The sequence below is a fragment of the Gallinula chloropus genome, assembly GCF_964237585.1.
Source record: "Gallinula chloropus genome assembly, chromosome: Z".
Classification (NCBI taxonomy): Eukaryota; Metazoa; Chordata; class Aves; order Gruiformes; family Rallidae; genus Gallinula; species Gallinula chloropus.
In genome coordinates, this window is record NC_140089.1 from 39,680,853 (window position 1) to 39,700,614 (window position 19,762).

A 19,762-nucleotide genomic window follows, 5' to 3' on the forward strand; every position below is an offset into this window, starting at 1 on the left:
TTTTAAAACCAGCTCACTTCCATTGCAGAAGGGAGAAGGGAAGTTGTATCATCCTGCCTGAACAGCCAGGAGCAAATGAGCTGGGGATAGTTGTACAAGAGGCTGAACTAGATGAAGCACCCTTTCTAGTGCAGAAAAAGCTCTTCATTAGTAGCCATCAAGTAGCAAGCCCAGATAGCTAAGTGTCTGATTCTAATTTAACAGATTTCATTCAGCTGTTGCTCAGCTGAAGATAATTCAGTGGAGTGGGTGGGAGGTCAGGCTGATCCTTTCTAGACTTAGGAAGTCTGTGGAAATGCAGTTTCAGCTGGCAGCATCAGAGAACAATGCAGCCCTTCCACTCCCCCAACCCATCTCTGTGTGATTTATGCCCTGTTGCTTATTTGATTCCTCCAGCAGTTCTCTTCTATGAATGGCAAATCTGAACTTTTTGCTAGTAAGGACCCTTATTTATTTGTACTTCTTACCTAATTTCACTTTCAAAAAAAATTAATTAATGTTTTAAAAAGAGCTCCTAAAGAAAACTCAAAAATGTTCTAAAAGCTCCAAAAGGTCACTGATTTTCCCTTATTTGATGATAATATTATGGACATTGCATTCTTCTATGCTATTAATTATCTGCAAAACCAATTTACTAGCACTGGCTTTTCTTCAATTCAGTTGCATTATAGACAATGAGAGTCTCAGTGTGTTTTGTAATGTTTTCTATACTATTATTAAAAGGGACAGCAGGTGTCCTCTTTAATTAAGGTATTTACCAAATCCCTTATCAATGCACACATGCTGTTTTTACAGACAGATTTAGATACCCGTTTCCTCATGAGTGTGACAATATTGGTAAAATAATTCTTGAAAGGTCTAACCAATTGTTTGCAAGTTCTAAAACATCAAACAAAAATGAGGTGCCGTTGCTGATGATCAGGCACTGTGTTTAATCAATCTCTTCCAAATCAGATGCAGAATGATCAGCAGTGTTTTGCAAAATGGAAATGGATTTATACTGAACTTGAAAAAGGAACCACCTGCTTTCCAGCCACGTATACTTCAGAAATATTCCGATCATCACCTGAAACAACATGGTCAAAACAGAGATTTGCATGTAAATCTATGCACTGATTTAGCTGATCAAAATTATACAGTCTACAGAATCAGTTTTGGAACGCATCATTTGCAGTGACTGTTTCCTCAGACTGAGAAAGTTTATTTGGAGAGGAATTGTCATGGCTACTACTACAAAGATCAATGCATGTTTAAACTGCCCATGCTTTTTCTAAGAAATAAAAGTAACATTCAGCTGCTGCAATGATGTCAGGGGTTCTCTGTACGTTTAGTAGATTCAAGCCCTGAAAATACCGTGTGTCTGTTACAGAAAAAGTGTCATTGCACAATATCTCAACTAACTCAGGTACTAGGCAGCAGTAGAGCTGTTTTGCTGCAGCCAGCTTCCCAAAAAGGCAAAAACTCAATTAGAGGATGACACAAATGTGGCCAGTTGCCCCTTCATAACAACATAATGAGCAGCACAGCTCTTGGTCCAGACAGTGCTCTATAAAGAATACTGATTCGCTTAGCAGGGTAGAATTGTTTGGGGTTGTATTTTGTTTCTTTTAAAGGCCACCTCTTTTGTTTGGGAGTAAAATAACCACAATAGTAACTGGTCTGCTGAAGTCCTTCTGAGCTGAAGTGCTTCTGAACTGATGATTTCAGTCACCTTACTGTGGAATAAAATTTACCTTGTACTGTAAGTAAAAGATAAATCTGACAAATTTGGTGCATCTGATCATGTGAAACTGACCATGTTAAAGTGACCATTTAACTATATCCCAAAGACAAAAAGTTAAACCACTTACTTCTTACACGTTCTTTATAATTGACTACTAATAAATGTAAGGAAATGTCTATTTAATCAAAGTAGATAACTATTAGTAGTGAAATATTAATGTTCATATGCAAAATAAACAAATAGGTTCAATTACCATAACAAAATGTATGTTTACATATGAATACATAAAATTATTATTGCCCCTTATGTCAAGTTAGGTAATTTTTGATGTATGAAACAACAAGAGAATTTTATTTGGGCTGAGAATCAGAACGTACCTAGATACAGGAACTTTTGGAGGGTGTCCTATAAAAAAATGGAAGAAAGCCAAATTCAGAAAGCATCATCTGCTATTCCAGACAATTATTTGAAGCTTGAAAGAACTGCTTAAAAAAGTTTCCCCAAATATTACTACTAACAATGAAATCACATCTTAATTTGCCTGTTTGCAAAATAACTTTCAGTAAGGATGCTGTATGTTTCAGGCACACTGCACAAGTTTGACTGTATAAACAAATGCATGACTGAACACAATACTTTCCATTCCTCTTTTTTTAGAGTTCTCAAAATCATTTACTAATCAAAAAATAAGACAAAACTGCAAGCATTTTTGAAGTCCTAAGAACTGCTAATTTACCTAAAATCTTTTAGACTTAAACAGGAAAATATTTTTCCCAGAATTATTTGAATTAGGAAGAAGATTTAAAATTTTAAGAATTTGATCTAATCCAGATTATTGTGGCTGAACCCAATTAAGGAACAATTGCCTCACCCCTTTTGCCCACATTTCTAAGTAAAAGGGGTTATTCAGAATAGTAAGGGTGGTAAGACAGTCTGACCACATCAGTAAATTCAAGTAACTTTTTTAGCCGTATAAAGGTTCTGTATGACAAGGTGTTGCCATTGCATAGTACCAATACTGCTTATTTGTTTGTGTGAAAAATGTGCTTTAAACTCACATGAGCCGTCTGGAGTTCAGGCTTAAATTTACAATAGGAGTGTACTCAAGGGACCCTACCCTTTGCCTGGGAACAGGCTGCCACGTTTGAGTTTGAACTCAAGAAGCTAACTAAAACAGAATTGCTTTTACTTGGCTGCCATTTTTCACTGCAAATAGCTAACCCAAATTGTCAGTTTGGGCTAATAAAGCATGTGCTAAAAAATGTGACAGACATTTTTGCTCCCAGGGATATGGGACTGCCACTGAAGACAGAAAGATTCTAAAAAACCACCAAACAATCACTGAACCTCTTGGGCTGAAAACACAGGCAGTAGTGGTGTAGTACACCCAGTTCCTGTCCCTGCAATACATTTCAAGACACTTATTCTGGCTGTATCACAGACCCTCCCCACACCACTTCCATTGCTTTTTTTAGATCATTAATTCTGTTCTGGTTACCTCAAAATTATCAGCAGAGAACAAATCAAAAGGGCTGTCTGAAGCCTTCAGGTTGATCAGCAGTGCATCAAATTCTTTGCCAACCTCAAAGTTTCCAATCACATCATCTAGTCCCAGAGCTGAGGAAGAAAGCAAATTCACAAACAGATCTTCAATGCAAGCCTCTTTCCACCATGCAGAACTACCTGGCAAATTACTTAAGACGTCCCTAAGAAGAACTACAAGAATTTAGATGAATGCAAGGAAAACCATGAAACAGATTCAATAGTGAGCATGTTATTATTTGAGTACTTAAGCAACTTCTCAGTGAAAACATGTATATTTTGGTGAATTTCTGAAGGCCATGTGTTAAAAGACATTTGAAAACCAATGTGAACCCCTCTTTTGACTTTTGCCCTTTGCATGTTCTCCATTGACTTTGTGTCACTGCAGAGCTGATGTATAGGCAACCAGCTATTTAAAGTGGAATAACAATCATTTACCTTGCAAAAGCTCCGAAAATGGGCAATGAATTGAAGTCAGAGAAAAAGTAAAGTATACAATAATGCTCACCTTGCTATGGTGATTTAACTAAGTTATCTAGTTTAAACTATCTAAGCAACTTGACAAGAAGTATAGACCTATTACAATAGTAGCATACAATAATAAGATAATAAAAGTGGTGCACAGATAGGAAAACTGAGGGTAATTAGCAGGAATGAAGAATAATACATGTGGAAAAAAAGCCATAGCTGGATCTGAAGTTCTCATACCCAACTGCAAGGCTTGTCTTGTGGTCTATTATTTAGCTTTGTTATTTCAAAGCTTCATTACAGCCTCTGGTTCTCAGGTGCACAAGCACTGAACACCTACAGTTTCATCTTCAGCAACTTGGTGCTTGCAAGTGCTTAGAATATCTAAAGAGGGGCCTTTGTGTCTCCTTGAAAATTACTTGGGCTAGCTTTAAGGTATACAAAATATCTGTATTAAAACAACTGTTCCAGTAGTCCGGAGTTCAAACTCCTCAAATGGTGAAATATTTCTATTACCTACCAGTTTCAACTAAAATAATCTCATATTCCTTCAGGTTCCGAACAGAATGCAATTTTTAGATTAAACACAAGAGGGTGACAAGTGTTCAGGAGTCCAGCAAAGCAAATTACTGCAACAAAGAGTGACTCCTTCAAATTTCTGCAACCTGTATGTGTCCAGGATACTGAAAAGTTGTATGAGTAATTTACATTATGAACTTGAAAGCAGTTCAGTAAGGATTAAAAAAGCTCAAAATCAATATACAAAATAAACACATTACTAAGCAAACCCAGGTACCCAAATAAAACAAGCACAAGAGCAGCAGAGATGGGAATCCACATATGAATTTGGGATTTTTATAAGGTTTTTTTTCCATATCTCTGCAATCTATTCTCACTCTTTATAAGAATGGTATATATTGTGGGTGAAAAAGGTCTCTCCTATTTTTTCCCTTGCCCATCTTCTATCTTCTCTATTTCCCCATTACACTCCCCAGAAACTCAGACACAGTCCTAAGAAGACCTGTTTGATGCCATTTTCACTACACCTTTCAAATTTACATTAATAGTTCCCAATGGTGTTTTGTGACAACTACAAAGATGTTACATGGAAAGGACTCAGGGCCAACTTTTTAGCAGCTAATGAGCTCATTTCTGCCTACCGAAATAGTAATAAAATTTTATTTATGTTTGGGTTTGCTCTCTAACTCATAGTAGGAACTTGCTAATTGTTTACATCAGTTTGTGCATACTGATCCTAAGAAAACTTGCCAGGGAAGCAGAATAACCGGTAGACTGTGTGTATCTTAAATACGTACAACTGTGTCCTAAACAACCGCAGTGCATAACCTGTTTAAACTTCGTGCTTTTCTCTGACAGAGGAGTGATTTGCATCATTTTGATTTGCTGGAAAGAGAGCAGCAAACTGCCTCACTGAGAGGTCAGAGAGCAGAAACAAAATTAGAAGCTAATGACAAACAAAACGCATGGTTTTATGGGAATTACACAGCGTTTTCTCTGAGTCCTGGTTGCCAAGTGTCCTGGTTTTGGTCACGATGGAGTTAACTTCTTTTGTAGCAGTGGATGGAATGCTGTGTTTGAGAGTTAAAATGAAAGCAGTGCTGATAACACCCTGATGGTTTTAGTTGTGGTCAAGCAGTCAAGGTCTTTTTCAGTTCTTCATATTTCTCTATTAATGAGAAAGGAGGGGACAAAGCCTGGACAGGTGACTCAAACGGGCCAAGGAGAGTGTTCCATGCCAATTACATCATGCTCAGTATAAAGGGGGCTGATGGGAGGAGGAGGGGGCGGCTCCAGGACGCGTGGTTTTTGGGGGACGGTCGGGTTCCAGGACGGCTCTGGGTGGCACGGCCTGAGTTGTGGGTTCGGTGAGAAACTGCATTGTGTATCAACAGTTTCACATCATTTTTGCTCTAAAGTCCTGTTAGCATTGTGATATTTTGTCTTTCTGCTGTTTTAGTAAACTATCCTTATCCCAACCCACGGGCCTTTTAGTCTCTTGGTTTTGGGGTCCTAATTTGCCCCTTCCTTTTCTCTTCCCTCAGCGTCCGTCGTGTCCCGTGTCCCCCCCCTCCGCCCCGCCTCCCCTGCTCTTTTTCTTTAAAGAGCAGGCAGCTGTGTGGATCTCAGCTCTCAGCCGGGGTAAAACCACGACACCAAGTAAACAAGGTCTTTCCAATTGGTGTGATAAAGATACAGGCACTAATGATTAAGAAGCCTGACGGTCTTTGGAAAGAAATTGTACTACCCTGAAAAATCAAGATTCTATTATTGAACTCTCAAAATCAATACAAATACTCCTCTGTAATGACCCTAGTATGGATATGAGAGTCCAAAGGGTATCTCTTCCCAGCAAATACCGTTTTGGACTTCGCTCTGGCACAATAAAAACCTATTAATTCAGCCTCCTTTTAAGGGAAACATAAAAATAAATAGACCTGCAGTTCTCTGTGTATATCCTAAAGAAATTTATTCTTACCTTGGCTTCCTCCCAGAGTGGCTAGCTGAAAAACCTCTGCAAGAGTTAGTCCTGTTTCATTCACCTTATTGATCTGAAGACTATTAGATGCCATCATTGTTTTCCGGATGGCATCAAGCATAGAAGCTGAATAACCACCAGCAACATCTAGAAGGAATCACATTCTTAGAAACAAGCTTTGGGAATAATTATCTGGGTTAAATTTCTATGAGATTTAATTAAATATTACAAAGTGGCAGGTGTGGTAAGCACAAAAAATTTTACTCCTAAGCACTGCCTTTGAATGTATAATTCCCAATAAAAGTGTTCTTACATGTAAGATAAGATAAATAGAACACAATACAGAATAACAGAAACCCAAAAAGTTATTCTTCAAGCTCTGTTTACTCTCATGACAGCAACAAAACCTTCTTTATTCATTTTTTGTTTTCTTTTTAGACATTTTTGGACCAGCTCTAGATTTCAGTACTCCAAACCTTACTAATCTAGAAGTCGTGGGGAAAAATAATCAGGTCCACAGGATGGAGACTTTTAAATACAAACAAGTGGGTGTGATTTTGTATCTCCGAATGGTTTACAAAACAAACCATTTTAACAGCAAACTACTGACCTGTGCCAAGGCCAAGCTTCACATTGTGTTTCAGGACCTTTTGTACATTTAAGACACCACTGCGCAACCTGGATTGGAAGAAAAAATATGCTCTGTGTCACATACACAGAGAAAGCTTAGGAAGAGTAGGGCTGCAGAGCCACTTCAACAACAAAGGCTCTCAGAATGCATGCAATAGATCGGGCTTATTAAACTGGGATGGAGCATTTATATTCATGCATCTGAAAGATGGGGTTTAATTGACAAAAAGGAAAGCAGTTTTTCTCAATTAAACAGTCCCACAAGTTTATTTATCTGCTGAAAATGAGGTCTCAGCATACCTTTGTGAAGTATATTCCAGAGACAGGACATCATTTCATGAGATCCAGTAAGTCATCACAGACAAGATATTGATTAGGTTGACAGCAAAATGCCTGCTAGCATTTACTACAGTATCCTGTCTGGATGCCACAGAGTATCTCATTTCTGCTTAATAGAAAGACTATTCCCATTTCCCGAACATTTATGCATACTTTGGGGTGAAGGGACATGGCCTGAATCTACCATCGATAGAGCAGTCAAAAGAAATAAAGTTTTAAAAAGGGAATATTTTATATATTTTTATATATATAAATAAAATATGAGTTTATATATATATAAAAGTGTTTATATATAAACTTAACTATATTTTATATAGATATAAATAATTATTTCTGTGTCTGTCTATACACATATACATACATATATATCTGTATACTGAAAGATCACAAGTCGGTCCAGAGCATACCACACAGAAGAGCATGAACAGTCATTTTTCATCAAATATGTCACTTCTAGTGGAGTGAGTTATCTTATACATAACCTTGTAAAGTTAGGTTGGACTATGTGAACAAGAGCTTTCTTTAATTGTATAGATTTATAGCTTGTGCTTTTTTCTTCCCCCTTTATTTTTGGTGTTAGGTTTAACTTACGAAAAATTAGAACTGGGGCAGTGTGAAATTGCAGCTCCACGAAGACTAAAAAGTTTCAGCTCTTCTTCAGAAAGATAACAGGCATGAGCCATCACTGTCTAAAGAAAAACAGAATCACCAATTTACTCAAAATTGCATTTATGCCAGCGCCTGTGATTTTTGCTGCTCTGATTTTAATAGCCAAAAGGACACCTGTTACCGTCAAGGGAAATTAATTCTCTTCTTGAACTGAGCACTTGAAATCAACAGCAGAGAACTCTCATTAACTTCAGTGTGCCTGACATAACACTCTCTTGACTTTTTTTCACTTATTAAGGGAAGAAGATAGGGCACTGACTCTTGCAGTGACTGCTGTGACCTAAGAGCTCCAAGGAACAAAAGCAAACATTCCCAAGTGACCTAGCACTGTAGTAACCTTGTGATTTATGTATTGTAGCTAACACAAAGATTAAGTACTGGGGCCAGGAACACATCAAGTCCAATGCAAGATATATGTGCTCTTAGCACGCTTCCCATTGTCTCTCTAAAGATTTTACCAGGCACATATATATATATATATATATATATGGAATTTTTCTTAATTAAAATAATCTTTTTTTTATGCAACTAATTAATGACTTTACTTTCTTGACCTACATAGCTGACTTAAAAATAAACTCACAAGCAGAATACACAAAACATAAAAAGTACGGGATAGTATAATTTAATAGGACATAAACTAATTATTCTCAGACAAATCTACTTAGAATTATGTCATATGACAAATGCCTACTCAAAGAGAAGAGCAGGAGCTCTCTTAGGCCTTGCAATCTGCTGACAAAAATGAGAGTGGCACACAGGGACTGTTTCCACTGAGCATCTTCCAACAGCACTGTGTACTTGCCATCTCTACTCATAGTAGAGTGAGTTACTTCATCATAACTGAAAATGCAATGAGAATAACCACATCTTAAGAACAATCATATGGCAGCTGCTGAACCGTATCTCCGCTGATCTATACTTTTTAAAAGGAAGGAAATCTTTCAGCTGTAACTCTGGAAACCATACTTCTAAACCATACTTCTAATTATTTTAAAAAAAATAAATCTGGTGTCTTAGGTTTTGGTGGTTGGGGAGGGGGAAACGATGCAATTTGTTATGCTTGCACTTAATAAAATGCTTCCCCAGGCAACCAGGAGCCTGATGCCAGAAAGCACCAGTAAGCCTAGTTTTTGGTGCTGTCCATATAAGTTTGACAGAATTAAGACCAATATTTTTGCAGCACTAATAATCTCAGTAGACTGATACAAAAAATAAGAATGAAGAGGATAGTGCAACAAAAGTTAATACTGTGCATTAAGTAGTCTATATTGATTTCTTAGGTGGAAAGGGCTGTAAATACATAATTTACCGGAGTACATTTTGAAGACACGAATGGGAGTTCAATAGCTAATTCCCAAGGAGTTCCCAGCTTCCCTTTGTGCTGCTGAAAATTATCTCCTAAAATTTTAAATCAGTTTGACTGATGATTAAGCACTCTGAGTGTAGTTAGGCTGTTCATATTCAGCCTTGCATGGGCTCTCGACTACCTAATAAAGTGTGTCCTGTACTTATTAGGGACTGATAAGGGCTGCTTGCATTTACCTCACCAGCATAAAGCACTAATGAATTTCAACACTTCAGGCCACTGTGCCTCTCAATACTTGCTAAAATCAGCTAATGACATGAGTGCTTTTGGACAGGCGGAACAGTGAAGTGTACCTGTATATATCTGAGGTTCACACACAGAACACAACAGGACAAGATGCTTTTCTGCAAGAAACTGTCAAAAAAATGAAGCTTGTCCTACCATAACACCAGAGAACAAATTGTCAGGCAAAAACAACGTCCAAAAACTTTGTAGCAAAAGAATAACTGGGTATAACTGGGTACTACCCAAGAATTAGCAGCCCCCACCTAGCATCCTTCTGATCCCAGTGCCCCAATTCTCTTCGGAGCCCTTGAAAAATGGATCACGGATCACAAGACATCTTTATTGTTCAACACCCCTGAAGTGTTTAGGAAAAACGTGGGCTTGTCTAAAATTCCAATACCTTGACCAACACCTGTGCAACAGAGAACATAAACGTTTACTTTCTCCCAGATGTCACTGACCTTGACAAAACAATACAAACTTTTCAGGTAACTACAGTTAACCATCATCACATTATTCATGTAGTTAAATCTAAACTATGCTGTGGAAGTTTTTTATGCAGCTACCTTGCTGGTAAGCAGCTTGTTTTTATCATACAGTTCAGTGTAATTCTGGTAGGCAGGAAACATGTTCTCCACGAGTTTGATTTCTTCTTCATTTTCACTTATGTGACTCTGCAATAAGAAAATACAAAGCAGTGAGTGCTTTAAATAGCATTAAGCCTGGCATTACAGCCTTCTGAGTAACCTACCTGTGCTAAACATGTCATGAGAACACTGGTATTTGTAAAGCCTATAGTTAGACCTAATCCTTGGGGTTTCTCTTTTCATCAGAGAGCTCCCTGGGACACAAAAAAATAGCTTCATTTGTTGCTTTAAAAGTTATGTGAGATGGTATGCCCAGATAGTGCATCCCAGTAGTTCAGTGACATAATGGCCCACTTGTTTTGCAAATGTTAAAATAATAAATAGAATAATACAAGTGACTCTGAGACAAAAGAGAAAACCAGCCTACCACAGAGTGGTTCCTGGGATACCGGCAGCATACAGGTATCTGCTCTATGGATCTTCAGATACGCTGATTAATTCCTGGTCTCAGGTAAAAATCAGAACCTCCTGTACTTCCATTGTAGTATGTATTTTCAAAATGTGCACTTCATAATGACAAAGAACCTAACATAGGATATCTTTAAAATAGTATATGCTTAGAACTGTGTAACCAGAAAAGGAACAGCTCAAACTTTCAACAAACCTGTAAACTTTAAAATATGCCTTTTAAAAACAGAAATTTCATCACCCTGGCAAGCCTACAGTTATGCTAATAATGTTAAATGAGATATAAAAATAAGTAATTCTTTTATATACTGAAATCTGTTCTGTACAGAAACAAAAGAAAGTGGCAAGACAGATGTAACAACCTTGGGCCAGGAAGAACAACCTTTAGCAAACCAAGGGTTGCTCTAACCTACAGTACTGGGTGCCACCCTCTTAGTGACCACACACTGGGGCTTGCTGAACTGTGCATCCTTCCAGCTGAGAGCTTTCTCATTTCCTGTGCAGGTCACAGTGTTCTCACAGAGTACCATTAATAGGTTCAGAGCAATTTAAAAGCAGGCTCCAAAGTAAGAATGTGTGTCATGGTTTCAGCTGAGATAGAGTTAATTTTCTTCACAGTAGCTAGCATGGGGCTGTGATTCGGATTTCTGCTGGAAACAGGGTTGACAATAGAGAGATTTATTTGTTATATAGGAGATTTTCTTCTTCTTGTTGAGCAGTGCTTACAAAAAGCCTAGGCCTTTTCTGCTTCTCATGCCACCCCAGCATCAAGGAGGCTGGGGTGCACAAGGAATTGGGAGGGGACAAAGACAGGACAGCTGGCCCAAACTAACCAAGAGGATATTCCATACCATATGATGTCGTGCTCAGCTTAAAGGGGCTGAGGGAAGAAGAAGGGCACGGGAGTGGCAGTATTTGGAGTGTTGGCGTTTGTCTTCCCAAGTTACCATTACACCTGATGGAGCCGTGTTGTCCTGGGGATGGATGAACACCTGCCTGCCCATGGGAAGTGGGGAATGAATGTCTTGTCTTGCTCTACTTATCAAACTGTCTTTATCTCCGCCCATGAGTTTTCTCACTTCCAGTCTTCCAATTCTCTCCCCCATCCCACCGGGGGCAGGGAGCAAGTGGCTGTGGTGGGCTCAGCTGCCAGCTGGGGTAAAACCACAACAACGTGATTTAACTGTTTGGCTGAAATTATGAAACTTCCTGGTCTGTGTGCTGTCTATCCAAATGAAATACTACACAGAGCTCTCAGACCTTACCTGCACATGGAGATCACGGGCCTGTGCTAAATCACCAAGGGCACACAGCAAGTCTTCTGAGCAGGAAGGGCCAAAGCGAGGGGTTATTATAGGCTGTACCCTCGGATACTGAAAATTATAAGAAAGACATGCTTGAGATTCTACATCTATAAATCAGTAACCATAATTAAGACAAGCATTTACACAGCAATTACATGTTGTCTCCATCACTTGTTGTTTACTGCATCCTTAGCAATTCAAATTAAGTCGTAATTTCCTTATTTTTATTAGAAATTTCAGCACAGAAATAGAGAATCAGTTTTTTTTCTGAAAATACTTTTAATGAACCTTAGTAAATAAGTTATTTTCATTAGAACTTTTTCACTGAGTCACTGGGAAACTGGTTGCTTCAGGAGAAGCACTGGTTGCTTTTTCATCTTTGCTGACAGTCCAGTATGCATTATAAGTCAAATGAATGACTACTTGATTTTCTAAGCCCCACTTCTGTGAATATGAAACATGTAATGATGCAAAACTGCAGAGTTCTGTAAAACCAAAGCCTTTTTTCTTGTTTGGTATTCTCCTCTCATGATAGCAACAAGATTCCTTTACTCCCTAGATAGGAAAATTAATGGCAGCTCTAGATCTGCTGTGCAGTAGGAAACAGTGGAGAAGGCACCAATCACAGAACCACAGAATCACAGAACTGTAGGGGTTGGAAGGGACCTCAAGAGATCATCGGGTCCAACCCCCCTGCCACAGCAGCTCCTCAGCTCATATCGCACAGATAGTCATCCAGACGAGTCTTGAATATCTCCAGAGAAGGAGACTCCACCACCTCCCTGGGCAGCCTGTCCCAGGGCTCTGTCACCCTCACTGTGAAAAAGTTCTTCCGCATGTTGGTGCGGAACTTCCTGTGCTCCAACTTGCAGCCATTGCCCCTTGTCCTGTCTCCACAGACCACTGAAAACGGGCTGGCTATTTCCCCCTGCATCCCCACACTTAAGATATTTATAAACATTAGTAAGGTCCCCAATGAGTCTTCTTTTCTCAAGGCTGAACAGTCCCTGCTCACTCAGCCTCTCCTCATAGGGGAGATGCTCCAGGCTCTTAATCATCTTCGTAGCCCTTCTGGACTCTCTCCAGGAGATCCCTGTCCTTTTTATACCAGGGAGCCCAGAACTGGACACAATACTCCATGCGGGGCCTGACCAGGGCAGAGTAGAGGGGGAGGATCACCTCCTTTGACCTGCTGGCCACACTCCTCCTGATACACCCCAGGATCCCACTGGCTCTCTCAGCCACCAGCGCACACTGCTGGCTCATGGCCAACCTGTCATCAACCAGGACCCCCAGGTCCTTCTCCACTGAGCTCTTCTCCAGTAGGTCATCCCCCAGCCTGTACTGAAATGAATGGTTGTTCGTTCCCAGGTGCAAGACTCTACACTTGCTTTTGTTGAACCTCATCTGGTTTCTCCCTGCCCAGCTCTCCAGCCTGTCCAGGTCTCTCTGGATGGCAGCGCAGTGTTCCTGCATGTCAGCCTCTCCTCCCAGCTTTGTGTCATCGGGTACTTGCTGAGGGTGGATGCTATTCCCTCATCAAGGTTGTCAATGAAGATATTAAACAGGACTGGACCCAACACCGAGCCCTGGGGAACACCACTATTCACAGGTCTCCAGTCAGACTCTGCTCCACTGATCACCACCCTCTGAGCTCGGTCCGACAGCCAGTTCTCAACCCAAGACTACAGATGTTTTACAGCTTGCACTTCTGGATTAAACAGCATGGTGAAGTGAGTCGAACTGGGCAATGGCATCACAACTCACAGGCAGCAATTGTGCTCATGGCACCACTAGAAGACAGCATATGGTAACTTGGTATGCAGTTTCTCCCAGATACCACCTCCCATGTACAAGGAACTCAGAACTTCTGCAGGCTGGCTGATTTAGTCTATTAATACATATGATTTGGGCATTAAACGTATATGTTCTTTAATATTTTGAGATACACATTTCAACAAATTAAGCCATTGGAAACCAAAGGCTGGTAAGAAAAGTATCCCAGTTTGTGAGATCAGAGTGTAAACCTCTACTTATACCTCAGAAGTGTAAAACTGAATTTCTTCAGAAGCACCCTGTAAGGCTCATGTTGACCCAGAATACTCATTTAGTAATGGATTAGTAACTGTACTGTAAAAAATACTGATTTCTACTGATGAGAATTTCTTTTATGAGTTTATTCATACACCACAGAGTGATCGACAGACTTCCACCTTTCCTTAACAAAAAATGGCCCTTTCTAGGAAACCAAATATTTTAAAATGGATAGGGAAGGAACACAGATCATTACTCTGCTGTGTTTTGACCACACGACATGGAATCTACGCCGTTACAACGGTGCAATCCATTTCCCAACAATATGGCTAGCAGGGCATTTTTCGGACTGATGGTATCTGTGTGCTACACAGAAAGATGCACATTTATTGATTTGTCACTAAGCCAGCAGAGTTTGCTATAGGTGCTAACTATTTCATATATTCAGCCAACATTTTCTGAACACAGAAGTGAATACAGACAACAAGGGTACTTACTTTCTTTTCCAGTAGTTCTTTAACAAACCTGAAAAAAGGTCAGAAAAAAAATCTATATAAATCTGGCATCTGTCTTACAAACTATGAAAAATACAGGAAGCATTTGTTTAGATGCCCTATTAAGAATTTCAGATCTAGATCAATTTTTTTTTTAGATGAAATTGGGGCAGATTCTCACCAGCAACCCAATGAAGTGTGCATAGTACCCTAAGTTATGTCAGTTTTGAATCTGACCCTGAATATGCAGAATTTTTTCATTTGCAATAATTAACATCGGACACGTGGTAGTTGCTCTGAGTTTTCACTGAAAACCAAATACACATTACATTAAATTCACTGAAAACATAATTATAAGCTACAGCTGCAACATTAGGAAAAAAAAAAGACACTTCAGTTTGTCTCTCCATGAATTTAAAATACACCTTCTTTCTTAAAAAAAACATATGATCCTATTTTTTAAAGACACCTCACTTACAGTAGTTGCATATGCCCTCATTCCTTCAAAGGACTCTTGATTTTCTGGAAATGCTTCTGTTAATGTTAGCCTATAGATTATCTACCTTATGGAAAACACAGTATGGATTTATTTACTTTGTTAAATAAAAAAGCTACCTCTGGACCTCTACAAAAAAATCTAAGCAGTCAAAATGGATAATGCAATGAGCAAATAAAATGTCCTCTGACTTTGAAGGGAAGAAGATCTTTCAAAATTCATAGGCATATTATACACAAATCATTTCCAAAAGCCAGTTTAAGATGGGTTGTGGACAGGATCTTTGTGAATTTTTATGTCATAGTTTATATTCAGAAAAAAAACCGCCATAACTTTGGTCACGGGGCACACTGAATCAGACTTGTCAAATATCTTCAGATGGAAAAGAAATTAATACTGGAGGAGGAATTGAAGCTGGTGCTAGGTCACTGGCTGGAATTTCTTCAATGAAGAAAGGGGTTTCAGCCCAATATTGTCTGAATTTGAGAGCCAAAATGCAATGTGAATTAGGTATCACATGTCTGTTTCTCCTCTTACTGATTCAACTGATATGATAGTAAAATATCCACTGGAGCAGATATTGTAACACAACACAGCCCTCAGGTGATGAGATGGCTGTTTCCATCTTTTTCCACATTGTTTGAATACCATCAGCAGTGTTTTAGAACTGGAATACCTTTATCAAATCACTTTGTTGTCTTACATACTTTTCTATGAGGAAAGAAGCCCAGGTTCAAATCACTGTCTTCTGTAGCACAAGAACAGATTTGAACATGGATCCTTCTCTTTCCAGATGACTACAATTATCAATAGCATATAACAATATTATGTATTCTAGATTTCAGTTGTCTGAAATTTTATTCAACCTTCTTTGCAAAAGAAAGGTAGATTTAATTTTTTTACTTGAATTTGTATATAATTATATATAAATTTCATATAAGAAACATATATTTCATATAAGAAACATATATTTCATATAAGAACATATGGATATATGGAATTGTATGTTATTTCCACATTTACAATATAAATATTTCCAGTGTCTGAGTGTAAAGAACTGAAACCAGAATCATGCATTTTCTTACTGACTGTGTGACAGATCACATTTCTTACGTTCTTTAAAAAAAACAGTTTGCCCTTTCAAAGGAAGAGTTTTTTCATCCTTCCACAGTTGTATTGCTGTGATTCAGGCCTGATGAAGTGAGCACTCCTGACCCATGCTGACAAGCACACAGCTCTCGTCTCCAGACAGCTCTGGAGAACCTGTGGCACGCTCTCATCCAAAGCTGAGAAACGTTTGTTATTAACACAATCACATGAGAAAGGAGTTGAAGGCACACAAAAGGCATCTAAAAGAAAGCTATTTAGATCATTCTGAAGCTTAAAAATTTATCAGAACTGGAAGTTCTGTCACTTTCAGACCAATTCAACAGGATTCATGCTGTGTTACAAAAACAGGGCGGGGGTGAAAGAAAACAAACGTTAGTGGACTGCTAATGACTAATGCTGCATGTTTTTAAAATGTCTTTAAACACCATCAGAAATCCGTGACTACTTTACAATTTTTAGCTTTGCAAATCCTAGCGTGATTTGCAAAACTAAAGTAGCAACTTCACACAATTGCCGTAGGATATATGTTACTGATAGGCAATTTCTTGTTCAGCGTGATATGTGAAACATTTACACAAGTAAATAAACAGTCCCATGGGAAAAGCTGTTTCTGAGCATGGGTGCAGAAGACAAGGGAAATCTAAGGCAGCAGGCTGCCATAATGCAGTCTTGGGTCCCCTCTGCCTTGTACATTGCCTTGATTTGATTCGCCTCCATTCTCTCAGCTCTAACTTAGCGTAATTTCCCTAGCCCTAAGTGAGAGTAATTTCACTGGTGCTATGCTGGAGGAGAGGAGACCCACAGCATGTTTAAAATGAGGTATATGAAAGCTGGTCTCAACAGTTTAATAAAGCTTTATCCTACATGGGGGAAGGAAATAGCTTAGAAGTTAAGGGGCCTGAAGGAACTGTTTGCCACCTGTTGTGGTTTTGCCTCAGCTGATAGCTGAGCACCACACTGTTCTTTAAAAGGAAGAGGGGGGAAGGAAATTGGGGGGGGGGGGGGGAGGGGAAGTTGGGGGGGAGTATGGGGGAAGGGAAGGGAAGGGAAGGGAAGGGAAGGGAAGGGAAGGGAAGGGAAGGGAAGGGAAGGGAAGGGAAGGGAAGGGAAGGGAAGGGAAGGGAAGGGAAGGGAAGGGAAGGGAAGGGAAGGGAAGGGAAGGGAAGGGAAGGGAAGGGAAGGGAAGGGAAGGGAAGGGAAGGGAAGGGAAGGGAAGGGAAGGGAAGGGAAGGGAAGGGAAGGGAAGGGAAGGGAAGGGAAGGGAAGGGAAGGGAAGGGAAGGGAAGGGAAGGGAAGGGAAAGGAAAAAAACCTCCCAAACCAAGAAACCAAATCCCCATGGGTTGGGATAAGGATAGTTTACTAGAATAGCAGGAAGATAGATATAACAATGATAACAGGACTTTAAAGCACAAAATATATGAAACTGGTGATACACAATGCAGTTTCTCACCTGATAACACAGCTCAGACTGTGCAGCCCAGAGCTCTCCTGGAATCTGACCATCCCCAAAAACTGTCTGTCCTGGAGCCGCCCGCTCCTCCTCCCCTCAGCCCCCCTTTATACTGAGCATGACGTAATTGTCATGGAATACCCACTTTAGCCAGTTCAGGTCACCTGTCCTGGCTGCGTCCCCTCCTTCCTCGTTAGTAGGGAAATATGAACAACTGGAAAAGTCATTGACTGCTTGGCAACAATTAGAAACATCGGGGTACTACCAGCACTGCTCCCATCCTAACCCCCAAACACGGCATTCCATCCACTGTTAGAAAAGAAATAAACTACATCCTAGCCCAAACCAGGGCATCACCCTACCACTCCATGTCAGGTTGCACCACCTCCACGCACAGCTGTGAAAGGAAAAGAAGAGGCAGAAAATAGACAACAGCACACAAGTATTCTCTCCAAATCCTAGAGTGGTAGCTTCTCCATTTCTGTGAAAGAGACACTGCTTGGTCTGTGCAGCAACAAGGCATGCAGGAATTGCCAGAACTGTAGAAAACAATATAACGGGAAGAAAAAATTGTTCCTAACAGATTTACACATATAAGTCCTGAGTCAGTTCCACATTCCCTTTTGAGATGTATGAAAAAGCCTAATTTATAAAGGTCATATTAATCACCTTACCTTTCTGTCTCTTGGACAGAGTCAGCAGTAATCTCTTTGTAATGTGACACAGTGTCGTTCATATCCATGCAGACTTTTCCAACAAATGCTCGTTGACCAAATTTATCTGTTGAGATGCATAAGAATATAAAACTCAGGATCACTGGTTCACAACAGCTGCTATCACAGCCCGCACTGAAAATGAAATAGCACATTCCACCCCAGTTTCATGCAAGGTGAACAGGATTTATGCTCTTTTCTTATCTTTATGTTTGGACCATCCATGTGATTTTTAAGGCTGAGAAGGAAAGATTAAAAAAAAAACAAAAACATACTAACACAGGATTTATCCTCTTTCACATTAGTAGCTGACTTTATAGATGCTATAATTGGGGTCTAGATTAGTGCAGATAACCCATAGACAGAATTCATAATGGTAGTATATGAAGACCTCTGTGAACTAGAAGATGAGAAACACAAGTGCAAAGTACAGTAGCTGTAGTAGATGATAACCCTGAGCAAAGAAAAGGCATAATTCTCACAAACTATGTCTCCTCAAGAGAAAGGTCCCTAACATGCCCACATTTCCATGTGCAGTTGGATAGAGAAAATTACCAGAGCTGCTTCTTGCCTCTTAAGATTTTTCAATGTTAGGACTCATAATTCACATGTAAGGCTTAAAGGAATTGTATATAGTATTCAATTCTAAGCTTTCAAATATTTTTCTAAATCTGATCTCTTTCATCTATCCACTTTATTTCCTGAGTTGTTGAATATGACAGCTTTGAAGTTTGAGGTTTTCCTACAAAATCAGAAAAAGTAGATTTATTTTTTTTTATGGAAATTGATATTCTCATTAAATTTCTCTGCTTTGAGATTTGGTCAAGCCTTGAGAAATTCTGCAAGAATCGCCACACTTTTCAAACAGTAGGCATTTGAAGAGGTGGACAGAAGGGAGGGATAAGATCCTGATGCAACTCATGTTGTTTTGGTTTTGAAGGGTGTGTGGAGATTTTTTATGTTGATTCTCAACTGAAACTTCAGAGTATCAGGAAATTAATGCACTGACTGTACCTCTCCTCATTCAGCCCTCAAGTAGCAAAAGGCTGGGAAGAGCAGAGAACTGCAGCTGAAGACCAACTCCAGCAGACCTAGCACAAGCTCAGCCAGCAGCTGAGTTGTCAATGAAGAGACTAGCAGGAACAGCAGCAGGCAAGAGGCAGTTAAGTGAACAAGGATAAGTAGGGTGGATTTTAGGGTACAGTACGACAGATAAAATCAATAAAAATAAGTTAGTAGACAGATAGATCCCTAGCTAGCCTAAAGCTCCAAAACTCTGTTTCCTTTGACTAGCACAGCCTGTGCAACGCCCTTCAAAACTCACTGTTAGTCTTACCTACAATCTCAGCAAGAAGAAGAGAGGTATCTGTGTAAATTGTTGCAAAGTAGCAGGCCGTCGTCGTGCCGTTCTTTAGAGTTCGCCTCTATAAAAAGAAACCAGTTTCAACTGTCTGGAAAAAGAAATAGTCAGGCTGCCAAAATGCAGAACAGGCATTCTGATTTTAAACTGCAAGAACATTTAGTCATTGTGAAATTTTACAGTGAAGCAGGAAGGTAAAATTTTTAATTTCATAATAGCTCTTTAAAATCTGACTGTTAATAACTACAAGAATTCCTCTTCCAAGTTCGTACAGGATTTTAA

At 39.5% G+C, this 19,762-nt stretch overlaps 1 protein-coding gene across 1 annotated transcript in view; it reads right to left on the reverse strand.

Annotated features, from left to right (window-relative positions):
• Positions 1–798: 798 nt before the first annotated feature.
• Positions 799–19,762, reverse strand: part of GDA (guanine deaminase) — a gene marked incomplete at its 5' end in the record, with an annotated part of 31,497 nt that continues 12,533 nt past the window's right edge. Inside the window, 11 exon segments of the mRNA XM_084278549.1 lie at positions 799–1,066; positions 2,101–2,128; positions 3,222–3,340; positions 6,231–6,377; positions 6,841–6,908; positions 7,791–7,888; positions 10,029–10,136; positions 11,783–11,890; positions 14,353–14,380; positions 18,082–18,187; positions 19,457–19,544. Coding sequence (XP_084134675.1) covers positions 996–1,066; positions 2,101–2,128; positions 3,222–3,340; positions 6,231–6,377; positions 6,841–6,908; positions 7,791–7,888; positions 10,029–10,136; positions 11,783–11,890; positions 14,353–14,380; positions 18,082–18,187; positions 19,457–19,544 — 969 coding nt within the window. The 3' untranslated portion in view covers positions 799–995.